This window comes from Salarias fasciatus, chromosome 6 (genome assembly GCF_902148845.1).
Source record: "Salarias fasciatus chromosome 6, fSalaFa1.1, whole genome shotgun sequence".
NCBI classification, from domain to species: Eukaryota; Metazoa; Chordata; class Actinopteri; order Blenniiformes; family Blenniidae; genus Salarias; species Salarias fasciatus.
Genome location: NC_043750.1, coordinates 24,090,032 through 24,105,339, shown reverse-complemented (window position 1 = coordinate 24,105,339; position 15,308 = coordinate 24,090,032). Strand labels below are relative to the sequence as shown.

General features: G+C 43.1%; 1 protein-coding gene across 3 annotated transcripts; it reads right to left on the bottom strand.

Moving 5' to 3' along the window:
- Positions 1 to 3,384: 3,384 nt before the first annotated feature.
- On the bottom strand, positions 3,385 to 15,094 carry pdlim3b (PDZ and LIM domain 3b). 3 transcript variants are annotated; one of them, XM_030093282.1, is made up of 8 exons: positions 14,956 to 15,094; positions 14,650 to 14,796; positions 8,897 to 9,048; positions 8,480 to 8,564; positions 8,192 to 8,379; positions 7,578 to 7,705; positions 5,128 to 5,239; positions 3,385 to 4,241 (listed from the first exon to the last, which is right to left on the bottom strand). In XM_030093282.1, the coding sequence occupies exons 2-8, from the start codon at positions 14,740 to 14,742 to the stop codon at positions 4,052 to 4,054; spliced, it is 948 nt and encodes a 315-aa protein (XP_029949142.1). In that variant the 5' UTR covers positions 14,743 to 14,796; positions 14,956 to 15,094; the 3' UTR covers positions 3,385 to 4,051. The 3 variants fall into 3 exon arrangements, with proteins under 3 accessions (XP_029949142.1, XP_029949143.1, XP_029949144.1); XM_030093283.1 differs by having other exon boundaries at positions 14,650 to 14,812; positions 14,956 to 15,085; XM_030093284.1 differs by lacking the exon at positions 14,956 to 15,094 and having other exon boundaries at positions 14,650 to 14,823.
- Between the last annotated feature and the right edge of the window lie 214 nt (positions 15,095 to 15,308).

The following is a 15,308-nucleotide window of genomic DNA, read 5'->3' as shown; positions in this document are numbered from 1 at the left end:
TTACACTTACAACAAATTTATGAGATGGTGGTATTTATAGGTTTCACTATGTAACTACAAATGAACAAACCTCAGGTGATTTTCAGCACAGTTTCAGCTGTATTGATCTGATCAGAAGGAGCAGTAAGTTGGAGAGAGTTGCAGAGAACTGCACAATGCCTCTGTTGCAGGAGCCGAACCCCTTTGATGGCGGACATATTTGATTGATTTGACACTGAAAAACAATGATATTCTCCATTTGTCTCATCCATCTTAAGATTGAAGACCTTACTAACAATTATATAAAATATTTAAGGAGACGCCTTGAATATCCACATATTAAAAAAACAGAAAGCCTTTCAAAGTGAAAGAATTGACTGACTATAGTCACTGGGACGGTGCATGGAAACAATGTGCTGCATGAAGGGATGCTGGACCACCTTACGTGGGGATCAGCAGTTTGCAGCATCGAGCAGCGGCATCACTTTCATCAGGAGTCTGAACTGCAGTGTCAAACAACAAAGGTCAGGTGGAGTCTTCAGAGTCCTTCAGTTGTACCAACTCACTATTCAAAGGTCAGCTCATCTCCAAACATTTAGAGTGGAGCATTATGTGTTATACTACATTTCAAACCCAGTGAAGATTTCAGTTCTACTTACCATTTCATAGAAACTTGGCCGTGCTCCCCAGGGACCAAACATCTACAGCGGTAGTCCCAGCAGCACCTCTGCTGACCTGATTGGAGATAAACAACCTTCATTGGATTAACCTCTAATACAGTCTCTTTGTTAGCAACAGCTGGGACAAAATTGAGGCTACTCACCGAAATGGCAGCGACTGGATGTTGTGTGAGCCAGCAGCCTTTGATCCTCAGAGGTTGAGACTTTTGGTCGACCAACAGGATGTTCTCTCACCTCCAGTCAGCATGAATCACCTCTACTGCCTTCAGCCATATTTATGACAACTGTTGATTATCAACAATGTTTCATCAGTGGTGCTGCCACTCACAACGCCACGCCCATCTCAGTCATGCACTTTTGTTGCTTTCAAGTTAAATGAGCTATTTTCATTAATTGTTTTTTAATTGATTGACACCACATGTTTAAATTCAGTTGAACTGTATTTTCAATTATATTGCAAGCAAACAAATTCCATAATTATGTTGGTCTGAAATGTAATTTGTTTTTCTTGCTTTTCCTGGATGATATTAATGAGAAAATTAAAGGATTGCCCTTTATTTTCTCCTCAAAGGACTTTTTCTTTTGTGCATTTTTTTAAAGTTGTTATATTGTTTTATTTTTTATTAGACGCTTATCAATCACAAGTTTTCAGACATGGTGTTGCTGCTGAATACAATATAATAGAAGTACTTTCGTACAGGGCTGAGGGCTCTGCCTGAGAAATATTTATGAAACGTTTACTACTATCAGAAATCTCACTACAGAGGAATTATACTTCAAAAAATGACACGAGTAAGACTTAATCAGACTTTATTTCAAACATAGGATCATGTAGCTATTGCTAGAGCTGGATGGTTTTATGGATAAATGCATGTATTTGTATTTTTTACATTTATTTGTAATGGTAACCTGTTGTTGAGGGTTTTAGAAAACCCTTAAATTGCAGAAGATGAATGGACGGACTGCAGCTGTGAAGCTTAATGTTGCATTAGGATATCAGCACTGAAAAAAAAAACTGTTGACTCATTGAATGATGATCAACTTTAATTTTTTAATTTAATTTAAAATAAAGCATTGCAATGAATTCTATCTGGTATTTTTAATCTATTTGTCGTTTTTGAAGATTTTAATAATTTTTTTATGGAAAATTTGAAGAATGTTTTTCTATCTATTTTTCTATCTGTCTTCTTGTTTGGACTCATAGTAACTTGAACAGATCCTGCGGTGCTACGGCGCCCTCTGCTGTCTCAAAACACCTGTCACAACAACCACAACTGTTGAAACGGTCATACACACTCAGGCCCACAAATTTACCCTCAAACTCATTTCTTTAAAAAAGCGTTCAAAAAATTCAGGGAAAAAAAAAATCTAAAAAAAACATACAGGCAGTGAGCACCACACCACCATACAGGTCCCCTTATGGAATATTTCAATTTGATTTGTTTTCTGTGATTGAAAGTACTTGCAGAGTTCTCCGAATGATTTTACTGGGAAACACGTGATAAGATCAACAATGTTGATGAAGTGAGGACTGGCAACAGGTGCTCAGACTCCTCTGAGCTCCTGGTTTTTTTTTGTTTTTATTTTTGCCACAAATGAGGTTCTACATTGCTATTCATGTACGTCACTCTGGAGTGAGGTGAATGATGACAGCAGAGGCGGAGCATAGGTCTCAGTACAGAGGGGGCGGAACATTCTCGATGAGCCTTTATGATAGTAATTTTACCATTCAAACAATACCTCATCCTACCATCAAACAACACACTAATGTTCACTTTTAATGAGCCAAGCAAACCTATATGCTTCAGAAAGCAGAATAAAGTCACAAACCAGTTCACAAACTTGTTGTGAAGAACAAATACACATATCCACGCACACACATACACACAAATGCAGCCTGACAGGTGTCAATCTCAGAACGTCCGCTGTCCATGGTGCTGAAAGCTCAGACAAAAAGTCACAGACTAAATCTGTACCAACTTTGATACAGGTTAAATATAAAATGAACACAGCTGGTCTAAAATTACACAATCTATTCAGATAGATATAGACACAGCTATCTATATCTTTTGGAATTCACGTATATTAGAAAAAAAATAGACTCAGCGATCTCTTGTACATGAAAGCAACACAAGGCACATTCAAATAGGCAGGTGTTTAAGACCACACAGCATTCTGATAAAGATAATATTTTTGAAGGTTTCACTGACTCACCAATGGCTCTGATGTTAGGTTTTCGGTAGCAGCTAGCATAGTGTTTAGCATACTGTTTAACTTCCCTCCAAAGAGTTCAGATCAAGTGCCGCACAGCCAATCAGCGCTGTCTTACAGCTCTGATGCATTCATGGACAGCCTTAAAGTAAGAACTGGCAAATTGGAGCCCACACTCATATAACTGGCCCCTTGCCCCCACTCTGGCTCTGCTGCAGTGCTCAGCAATTTACTGGGGGAAGATCATTTTAAAAACCAGCCTTAATAAGAAATTTTCTAGGATATAGCCTGAGAAACCTGAAATGAAGACCTGAGAAGGGGGTGCACACTTCTTGTGAGCAGTTTTAGACACTACAGGTAAACTCACCAGTCTGGGTCCATCATGCCATCTGGGTAAGAAAACATCAAATTCATGTGATTCTTAGGAGCAGAATTGCTCATATGAACAGATGTTGGTTGCTGTACTCATTCTCAAGGTTTGAAAAAGCCACAATCACACATGGAGACAAAAAACTGCACATCAGACTTGCATTTTAAAGTTAAAGCAATCCATAACTTGCACAAAAAAAAATCAAAGAAATTGGAAACAATCACAATCGTCCAATCACACACTCATTTATCTGCTGAATGACACTGAACAAATACAAAACATCACAGTGAATGAAGACTGTTTTAACATTTGCATTCAGACCTTCAAGGAAGAATTTTCCCACCAAACAACAATCTGTAGACAGTATACCATGCGCGTGCTGCATGCTTTCTTTGTTTATTCAGACTGTTTTTCACTGTTTCCCGGCACTCAGCTGATCCCTCCAGTCCTCAGACACTCATACAGCTTGAATGGAAGTCTTTATTAGAAATACAGCAGATTACAGCAAGCCTTGGGGCCTTTTTTTTTTTCTTTCTTTCTTTTTTTAAATCACTCGGCCTCTTCAGAAACCAGACCGACTCAGTTATTACCAACAAAATGTCTTTTTTTGTGTCATTTCAAGATCAAAACATCAGACAGATGAATTCAGAGAGACCTGATTCAAATATTATTGCACACAGAGCACAGAGTGCTCATGAAAACAAACGCAGGAGGTGTGTGTGTGTGTGTGTGTGTGTGTGTGTGTGTGTGTGTGTGTGTGTGTGTGTGTGTGTGTGTGTGTGTGTGTGAGTGTGTGTGTGTGTGTGTGTCTCTATGCGGAGGGAAACGTTGTGATGAGGTCGTGGCCCTCGGGTGGTCGCATTCTGGCACGGGCATGACTCTCACAGTACAGCTGTCCCTCCACAAAGAAGTAGCCCTTCTGTTTCAGGTTGACGTCGCAGTCGGAGCACACGAAGCAGCCGGGGTGACGGTATTTGTCCCGGGCCTTCACCACTGTCCCGCTGCAGCGCACAAGAGCCGAGAGAGAAGAAACACGGAGAGAGAAACCATGTGACCATGAAGGTTTACAAAGTCAGTGTACATCTGGATTGTGATGCTCTCATCACCCCTCTTCTCAGGGAAAAAATTTGACTACTTAACTCTAGTTTGATGTTTTCATTTGAAATATCAGGTGTTGTGATAAAACTTATTTTCATCACTGTAATTTGTCTCCATTGCATTTGATTCAGTTAAGGAGTTTCACCCTGCACAATTCCTTTATTATCGGGATTGCTCCCCAGTAATCACAAGTAAGGAATAATGACACTGAAAACTACTTATTGTACTCAAGAAATGTAATCTACTGGTAAAGGATGAGAAGAATTACCCACACAAGACAGCTAAAATGAGATGTTAAGCTCTGAGGCACTTTAAATATTAAAATAACTGATTCTGGTGAACCGAAATCAAAGAATATAAGATAAAAATCAAGTAATATGAGAAGACTGAACCGTAACCTGCTTGAAGACGGCACTCAATTTATTTGTTAATTATATACAGGAATGATTCCTTTTTATCCTGCATGTGGCTTTGTTATTTTGTTATTGATTTTGTTGTATCCATCTGTTTATATGCAATACGTTCAATTTGAAGAGCAATGACTTGCATGATTATTGGCTTGAAGTACAAAATCATTTAATCAATAGAAACGAAAAAATTAGCACTAATATAACAGTGCGATCACTGTCGAGCAGTAGTCATCTGCTTTCATGACTGTGTGAGGTTAAGCTGATGACGTTGCTCAAGTGCTCTGCATTGTTTTCAGTGATTTTATGGAGCATTTGTCTGCATCGCCGTATGGAAGGACTGTGATTTGAACGCCACATGGTCTGTTCTATTCTTACTCACACAATCCCATTCCCACACTTGTCACAGACGGGCAGCTTCTGCAGGTTTCCTGTCGGCTGACTCGGCTTGGTGGTCGGGGCTTTCACTGTCCGAGTCACAATGGGACGAGTGCCTGAGTGAGCGAGAGAGAGAGAGAGCGAGAGAGGGAGAGAGAGAGGGAGAGAGAGAGAGAGAGAGAGAGAGAGAGAGAGAGAGAGAGAGAGAGAGAGAGAGAGAGAGAGAGAGAGCTGTCTGGCTGGAGCACAGAAATAACAATAGTTAAGAAATAGAAGGTGGGAACTCTTAAAGAAGAAGGACAGGGCCTCTCCAGCCATAAATAACGCTTATTTTTGCTCAAAAGCACATTTTAATTCTAACAGGAGTTACAGGACACAGTGGTTGTATTCAGGAAGACAGATTCACAAATACACTCTGGAATTTACATTTAAATGTGTTTTCACCAAAAAACATATTTGAAAGAAATGCAAGATATGAAAAAAAGCAAAATATTTGTAAATATTTATTTGTAAGAACGGGGAAGGCCTTATATTCAAAGCACTAACCTTGCAGTCACATGTTGGTTTTAATCTCACCAAAACATCTCTGGACCGACTTCAACTGGTCTAAAAAATGCTGACGCTTGCATGTTAACCAACTTCTGTAAAAGGTCTCATAACCATCCATATATTTTCAACTGCTTATCTGAGGCTGGGTCGCGGGGCTGGCAGTGTGAGCTGACACTTTCTGCAGCTCTTTCAGGAGGATCGTTACCAGGCCAAACAAGAGACATAGTCTCTCCAGTGTGTCCTGGGTCTTCCCCGGGGTTTCCTCCTGGCGGGATATGACCTGAATACCTCTCCAGAGATGCGTCCAGGAGGCATCCGAGACGGATGCCTGAACCACCTTAGCTAGGCTCCTCTCGATGTGGAGGAGTAGTGGCTCTACTCTGAGCTCCTCACCCTATCTTAAAGGGAGCACCGAGCCACCCTACGAAGGAAACTCATTTCGGCCGCTAGTGTCTGGGATCTTGTTCTTTAGGTCATAGGTGAGGGCAGGAGCATAGGTTGACCGATAAATTGAGAGCTTCGCCTTTCGGCTCTGCTCCTTCTTCACCATGACAGATCGATACAACAACTGCATCATTGCAGCTGCTGCACCGATCAATCTCACACTCTATCCTTCCCCTACTAGTTAACAAGACCCCGAGATACTCAAACCCCCTACCTGGGCCAGGGTCTCTCGGTTGACCCAAGGAGGGCAGACTACCTTCTTCTGGTCGAGGACCATGGCCTCAGATTTAGAGGTGCTGATCCTCATCCCTATTGCTACACACTCGGCTGCAAACCGCCCCAGTGCATGCTGTAGGTCTGGGTATGCTGAAGCCAACAAGACAACATCATCTGCAAAGAGCAAAGATGAAATCCTGTGGCTACCAAACCTGACTCCCTTCGGCCCCTGGCTGCACCTAGAAATTTTGTTCATAAAAATTATGAACAGAACTGGTGACAAAGGGCAGCCCTGCCGGAGTCCAACATGCACCGGGAACAGGTCTGACTTACTGCCGGCAATGCGGACCAGGTTCTGCTTTTGTCATACAGATACTGGATGGCCCTTAACAACTTTGTACTCCCAAAGCTCTATAAGATACCACGAGGGAAGCAGTCGAACGCCTTCTCAAATTCCACGAAACACATGTAAACTATTTGGGCAAACTCCCACGAACCCTGGAGCCCCCTGTGGAGGGTATAGAGCTGGTCCAGTGCTCCACTACCAGGACGAAAACTGCATTGTTCCTCCTGGATCCAAGGTTTGACTATTAGTTGAATCCTCCTCTCCAGTACCCTGGAGGAGACTTTCCTGGGGAGGCTGAGGAGCACACCCTACGGTCCCCCTTTTTGAAAAGGGGAACCACCACCCTGGTTTGCCAATCCAGAGGCACTATCCCCGGTCTCAGCAGCATCTGTAAAAGGTCTTACGTCACACCGATGTCATCATATTCCTGATCGGTTCCCCATCAGGTTTAGAAGTCCACATTATTAAGACGTTAAAGTTATGAATACTCTGGCTCTAATATACAGGCCCAAATTCATTTATTTATATGCTTTGAACAGCACAATTAGCTCCCTAAATCAGGATCTTCTAGCGTTTTCATGATCTCAGGTGAAGGGGATTGTGGATTTGAAGTCATAGTGCTCATTGTTCTGAACTCTACCACCAAACCCACTATAGCCTCGGACTTTGCATATCACTGTTCTTCTTAACTTCCTTCTTTTGAATCTGGTCTTTGGTATTTTTTGTATTTATTGGAAATCCTTTCACTTCACGAATTCCTCTCTATTAAAGGAAAAAAAACGGTTTTATTTTCTGTAGATTGTCTTTACTGCATTTTGGACACCAACACTCCATCAAAGAGCACATGTGAGCTGCTCTGGCCTGTAAAATACTTGTGTGTTTCAAAGGAAGGAGCTCACCATCGCTGTCAATGAAGTCCTGCAGGGCTTTGAATGAGCCGGACTGTCGAGGCTCCATGGGGTCGTCCTGGTCCCGCTGCAGCATCCGGTACACATCAGAGTCCTCGATATTGGTCAAGGGCCGAGGGCTGAACTCAGCATTCAGACACACACACAGACACACACACCACTGGTTAGTGGCCTTGTTATGATGAATCAAAACTGCTTTGCCCTGAAGGTGTGAGTGGTGAATCAGGTGAGAAAAGCCAGCTGGAGATCATTCAGCTCAATGAGCCTGAAAAAGAGAAGATGAGTCACATAATAAAAGGATAATGAGAGTAAGACACACACACAGAGGAAATTATGCTGATTGAAGACCTGAATCAACGCTGATTTACAGCCTGCTAATGATGACGCGACCTACTTCATAAATATAGGCGTGCTGATGGATTTAGACAGTCTGCCGATTGCGATGGATGGAAAGCCGAGGTTGTTCAAATCAGCCGAGAAGTGATACAACGAGAGTAGATTTGGTTTGACACGATTTAAGTTTGACTCAAAAGTTGCAGTTAAGCTGCAATGAGATTATTTCCCGTCTGCTGGACTGATGGATTATGATCAGTTGTAATGATCACCTGGCTGGTTTCTGATGCACCAGCCCCCGAATCTGTCCCTCCATGGCGTCCTGGATGTTGCCAGACGAGTAGAGGCCTATGGGAGTGTTGTAGGCAGTACTGACGACCTGACGCTTGTCGTCGATGTTCGCCGCTGCCACGAAGGGCTGAGCTTTGCGGTTGTGAGCAGCGCCAATTGGTCTGTATACCTAAAAGGAGATAAAAGGAAGAGAAAACACTGTTGAAAGAAAAATTGTGAGATAAAATGATTTTCGTTTTTGCAAATTAGCCAACATCAGTCTCACAGACCTGCTGCTCAGCTTCCAGGTTTAGCTTATAGGGGAGAGCTTTACCGTCCTCCACAACTCGGGGGGACCACATTCTGGATTCATTCCTGGGAATTTAAGAGCAAAACCTAGTCAGAAGACGACCTTTCAGAAGACTGACTGCTAAATGCTTCTTCCTCAAGGCAGTGGGTTTCAAATCCCAATCTACGAAATGTCAAGCTGTTGATCTTTACCCATAGTGCCTTGCAGCAAACGTCCTATGTATGTGTGACTACATAAGAGTGGATTTAATCTTAAAATATTTGAAATATTTATTGCTTCATCTTATACATAAAGGGAAAAAAACTCCTTTCGTCTTCATTCTTTCACTGCTTCAGAATTTAATCATGTGATTTGTTGTATTTTCTCCGACATCTGTTCAGTGTGTTCGGTTTCTAACCTTTCAACAGTCAGACAGAGCTGAGCGGTGGACTCCTTTATCATGTTCTGGGCTTCACAGTGCAACATGTTTCCGGCCGGGATTCCCTCGATGGCCACGATCACGTCTCCGGGACACAAGTTGGCGTTGGACGCCTTGCTGCCGGGAGTGATCTGTGAGGGACGAGACGAACGGAGGGAAGCAAATCAGACTGGAGTCAGATGAAGTGATATGATCAGGTGGAGAATAATAACAAACAATAAGTTAACAAGGACATTTCATTGCTTTAGCTCTCTCATTTCAGATATTTGTTTGTTTGCATGTTCTCCATGTGCATGCAAGACGCTGGATGGACAGCGATTCAGTCCACTGGAAAACACATCAGTCAACATTGAGGATTTATTTTTAGTTCTGACCACAAAAGAAAAACACATCCTCCTCATTTTCAGCTCACTACTGTAATCTCAGGGGGGTCATGGGAAGTTTGAGACCTGAGGGATCACGAGGCAGAAAACACCAAAGCCGCTGAGTTAGTGTGCATCAGTGGAGCTGCTGGGAAATGAGTGTTGCTTATTTTTGTTTTGTTTTACTAATTGGATTAATTTTCAAGAGTTTCAGTGATTCTTCAGTAAGTTTATCAGCACTTTGAATCCTGCAGGGCCATTTCCTTTCCAACAAGACATTATGTAATCACATGCGCACGCACACACTCTCACACACACACACACACACACACACACACACACACACACACTGAAACTCTACATTTTGTCTTCTTACTTTTTGCACAACGTGCATTAGACTAAGGGTTGTTCATGTTCCTTTAAAATGCCTTAAAGTTACTCCAAAAAACTACTAAAAACTTCAATAAGCATCGACTCTTTTGCTCTGTCTGTTAGGTCTCAATATTTAAATGGTGTAATGTGCAGAAAGAGCTTCTGATTGAGGTGAAGATATTTCACAAAGTGCAAAAACTTTAATGTGTTATTCAACACCTTAAAAAAAAAACATTTGCTTGAGTTTCTAGATTCTTGTTAACCGTTATCACTCTGGAAGTCACTGCACAGGAATCTGCCTGAACCTGTCTGTTAATCACAAGTCCTAACTGTGGAAGGTTATATTCACCACAGCTGACACAAAAATCCTTTTTATAATAGCATGCAGTGCAAAGCTGAAAATGTTGAGAGGAAAGGAAAAAAAAAAAACAGTGGATAAACATGAAAAGTACAGCTGTATTTGCTTATATCGTCAACATCTCTCTCATGTTATGAGGAAGAAGTTTATATATAAATATATAAGGCTTACTGGTTAATAAAGGGAGTAAACATGTCTCCTTTATGAACCGTCCTCAGCTGATCGAGCGTGTTGGTTTTATGTTCAGGTTGGTGGTTTATAGAGAGCTCACCACTCTTCCCGTCAATGTGATTACAGTACAAATATTTGCAGGTGAAAGCTACAGTCTGTCCAGATGGTGAAGCAGTCTGCTCTCCGTCTCTGGCACTTCATCTCTCACTGACTCCCTGTTTATGCCTGTGCTGAGACCACAGCCTATTATTTATTTTTTCATCTCTGTGTCTCACCTGGTCTGAATACCGGGGTGAGACTTCAGAAAACAGCCAAACGGCTCAGTCCACCTCAGACTCCTCTCGCCATTCATGACCTAAATCTTGCGTTTCCTGCAGATCAGCAGCGGCTCCAGGGATGCAGCGGTCCAGGACAGCCCCGCCCTGGCCGCTCTGCCTGCCTTTGAACCGCACGCCTCTTGTCATGGAGATAAAGTAAACATGTTCCTCTTCCTACTAAATGACAGCATCCAGATGGAATATGTTTTCTGCTGGCCAGGAAGTGATCGGGATGATTAAGAGCTGCCAGCAGGGTCACAGAGAGTATCTGAGGAGGGAGCTTCAAACACACACACACACACTACACAGGGCATGAATGACCTATGCGCAGTCAGATTGCATTACTGGACATAGCTGCTCGGAGATGCTGCATTGAAACGTAAATGAGGTCGTCTGCCTATAAATAGCAGGATGAAAGCGCCGTGCGGATGAGTCACGCCGCCCAAAAGGGAGCCGTGATTTACAGTGAAGCTGCTGTCCGTCTGTCTGCACTTCTGCTTTTCATTGGATGTTTTTCTGTTTACGCAAAGATCAAACATGAGTCCTTGCTTAGGCTACAATCCGATTTTTTTTTTTCCTTGATGTTTTCAGGTTGAAGAGGCTTTTGGACTGTTCCTCATTTCCACACATGCCTCCCCGTGTGCCTTTCAACTTCATCCAAGAGTTAATGTGGAGTAGTAAAAAGGTATTTAAAGTATCAAGGAGTACAGTGCAGAGGGAAATGTATCTGGCAGGTCTGAGATGTTTTCCAGTGTGTAGCAGCTGTTTCATATGAAGTTCCACTCAGATCATCCTAAGATTCATTTTTTTTTTTACACTCGACGGCAGTGTTTCAGCATCTTTCAGGATCCTGTCTTGGATTGAAATCATTTTAAACTGTGATCGCTTTGCTTGCATGTTTGTTTGACCTACATTTTTTGGACTTTTGGACTTTATTTCAGAAACTTTGGACTCTATGATACAGCTTAGCCGCCACATGGCAGTGAGAAGGAGAGAAAGAGTAACTGAGGAGTCATTTGTGAGAGTATTTTAAACTGAATTGAAATGTTTTCTTCAACCAGACCCTTTTTAATTCGAGTGTTCTTGACTGTGCAGACGCGAAACAACACGTGGCAGAAGATCTTTAAAGTCAGGCCAGTCTTACTGTCATATGCAAAGCTTGACCTTTGCTACCAGAGACAGCAAGCATAACTTTGACCTGTAGGCTGAAAGATAAGGTCAACGGGGCTGCTTTCCTTCCTTCATTTACCATCTACTTTAATGAGAGCAGTGGTGTCAGATTCACTTTAGTTCAGAGGTAAATCTATGCAGCTCTTGCTTGGTTTGGAGGAAGAAGAAGAGAGAAGAAAAACCAGATTTATGAAGGAGCCTTCAGAATCTGTTTAAATGGAAAGAATTGGAAAAAGGTCACATTTTATCCGCCTTTTGTAGAACTTATTCCAACCACAAATGTCATTTTAATGAAAAATACAATCTGATTTAATCAGTGCCTGAATGATTCTCTTCAGTCTGGAGTTTTCAACAGCCTGTTTCTTGATTTCTGAAAATCCCTCACATGAATTTGACCCAGACTGAAAAGTCAACCAGCTTTCAAAGCTTTCTGATCAGCTGTTCTGGATTTCACAGCTATGCTTTGTCTTTTAATCTACTCATGCAATTGTATTTTTCTAAAGGATCAGTAGCATCCATTGGTCTGTCTCACAAAAACAGAGCAACACACTGAGGGCCTGATGTTTCACACTCCAGATCTAAACGAAGGGCAGATAAAAGCCGGAACATCTCATGGCTGAAATAGAAATTAAAACAGTCTCCCACGCACACAAACAAGTCCTCAATCTACAGAAAGCTTTTGAATTGTAAGAATAAACCACTGTGTCCATCCAGGCACAGGGAGAACATGCAAACTCCTAACAGAAGGGAACACTGTGGAAACGGTGAGAACCACTCCATCACTGAACAGCCTCCACCGTGGGTTTATTTTAAATAATATACATAAGTTAACAAACAGTGTGCTTTCTCTTGGCACATCGCAGACTAAACTCAAGCTGGAATGATGTCTGAGGCCTCAACCGGAAGCTTAGGCGCCTCAATTTAACACTTCCTGCAAGTGAGATGTGTTGGTTATGTTTACATTGAGTGAGCTGCCTCCAGTTTGTCACAACTGAATTAATGCAAAAACATAACTGGGATATGTGAAGTTGAAAGGTCATAATGGTCATGAATTCTCATGTATGTCAAGTTAAATGTGAAATATTCAAACAGTAAATAGTTTCCTGTACATTATATACATGTACGTATAAAACAGGAAATTTCACAAATTTATCTCAATTTCATGTTTTGGTTTAAAAAAATGATTTGATACAATCAAAGTCAAATGAACCATCAAGAATATTTTGGTTTGAGTAAGTTTTTAATAAGTACTTACCATTTTGTCATTTACTGACCAAAATTCACTTCCTGACATATGATGCACAATGTGAATGTGTTTGGATTTATTTACTGACACCACGGCTTTGCTTTGATTTTAAATTCCATGCATTCATTTAGCCTTTATTTGATGTGCTACACTAAAATAAAGAAATTAATCCAACAGAGGGCAGGGATATGCAGTCCTGTAATCCCTCCCAGTCAAATATACACGGTGTTTAACGTATCCCAAAAAGTAAAACAGTAGCAGGAACTGCTGCAGGGTGGCCCTTTAAGGCTGCAGCCTGCTGGAGAGGAGGAAGAAGAAGAAGATGATGGTAATCACTTGTGTTTACTTTGAAGCAGGCAGGAGCTCCGGCAGGTCACAGAGGAGGATGTTCCTGACCAAACATGGCAGTGTGGAGAGAGACGCTCAACTCGCTCAGCCTTAAACGCCACTTGTTGCTTCATTCCAGCCGCATCTCCCCTTCTCTCTTGTCTTATAAACATTTAGACAAACGACAGCTTTTTGTTGCTTTATATGATTAACTTGACGCTGCTTCTTTCCGCCTCCCTGCCGTCTCTCTCCGTTCTTCTCTCACCGCCGTTCTCAAGTCGATCTCCAAGAGTCTCGGACAGCTGAGGCACCGAACTACGTTTTTACTCAGTAGTTCCTGAGGCGTTTTCCTAAATATAGACACACATAACCCGACAGAGCAGGATCACTGAGCTCTTCTCATCTGACCCTGGGTGACTCTGGGGACTCCAGTGAGTAGAAACATGGATGGGAACACTCTAGACTGGTGAGGACGGACAGCCTCTCGAGCTCTGTAATCCAAGACGCTGCTGAGGAATAGTCATGGAGGAAGAAGGGAGAATACCAAAACCAAACAAAGACAATGACCAGGCAAGGCAAACATCTGAATCCTCTCGAATAAAGACTCCAGCAAGTTAGCCTAGCTTAGCATAACGTTTTGACGTTGAGGGAAACTCTCCATAGAGCTGCCAAACATCAGTCGACCTGCTGAGGACGTATTTCAATGAAAAGTTTATGAAGTGTTGAGGTTTAAAACGCTAGATGACGGAAGTGGTTCCAGTCAAATGCATCACCAAGCCGCGGTTTACTGTCTTCTGAACAGCTGCGATGTTATAATAGACACGTCATGCAAGAGTACGCCGATCGCTGCGGTCAGCGGCGTGGACTCAGCTGCTGGAGCACTTTGAGGTTTGGGGAAGTTTGTCTCAGATTGTCTTCATTTGATCAGATGTACCACAGGGGTAAATGTGCATTTCAGGAATATTTTCCATGCTGTGAAGTTCTTCAGCGTGAAATCCACTCAATGAAACATGCATGAGTGTGTGTGTGTGTGTGTGTGTGTGTGTGTGTGTGTGTGTGTGTGTGTGTCAGGGCACAATGTAAGCTGCTATTTGTATCTAAGCCTCTTGCATTGACTGCAGCACAGGTGCTTCATGCCACAGCAGAATGCTTCCAGAATGTTCCCTCCTGGAAACACAGTGTTGACCCTGAAGCGAACAATGTCTGGACCAGAGGGGACACACACACACACACGCACACGCACACGCACAGGCACAGGCACAGGCACATTTACAGTTTCAAAACATTAAACCAAGAAGTGAAATTTCCATCAGAGCCCGGATTGTGTGACATGAGTGGAAACTGAAAGAGGAGCTAGAGAAGGAAGTCGTCTTCCTCCTGTGGACGCAGACACGCTGCCACTCACTCACCCTGGAGATGGTCAGTGGCTGGTTGAAGTCCTTTCCTCCGGTCAGTCGAAACCCCCAGGGGGCCGGCCCGACCAGCACCACGTTCACAGGCATGGTGCCTTCAGCGTCCCCCAGCTGTCAGGACGACCGAGCGCCGCAGGGATCAGCCTTAAAGAGCAGAGCGCTATCAAAGTGATGGAGATTTTGAGCAGAGGGGAGCAGAAGGGGGGGCCCGGGGGAGGGGAATGGGCAGACCACACCCCAACACTGAGGTCATTGGTCAGATTTTGGGAGCTGACTCAGTGTGTACCACCAGAATTTGCTCACCTCGGACTGTGCAGCACTTTTCCTCCTTTCTTCTCCTTTATCTGAAGATTAGTCAGGGTTTTTTGGCTCAACAAGTCAAAGCATTTCGTCGGCTCCTTGCGGCGTCCGCTTACACGAAAACACACTGGAGACATAAAGCAGCCGCCGCCGGCGCAACGCTTCTCCCCGCAGCTCGCAATCTGGCTCCTCTCGCTCTGGTTGACGGGTCTCTGCTGCTCCTGTCCTTATTTGGTCTGGAGGCGAAGCTCCTCTCGGAGGGCCTGCAGGTCCCACAGGCACATTCCAGCCACTATTGATCTGGACGGCTCCACCAGCATCCAGCTCCGTTCTGGACTGGACTTCAGTTCCCATCC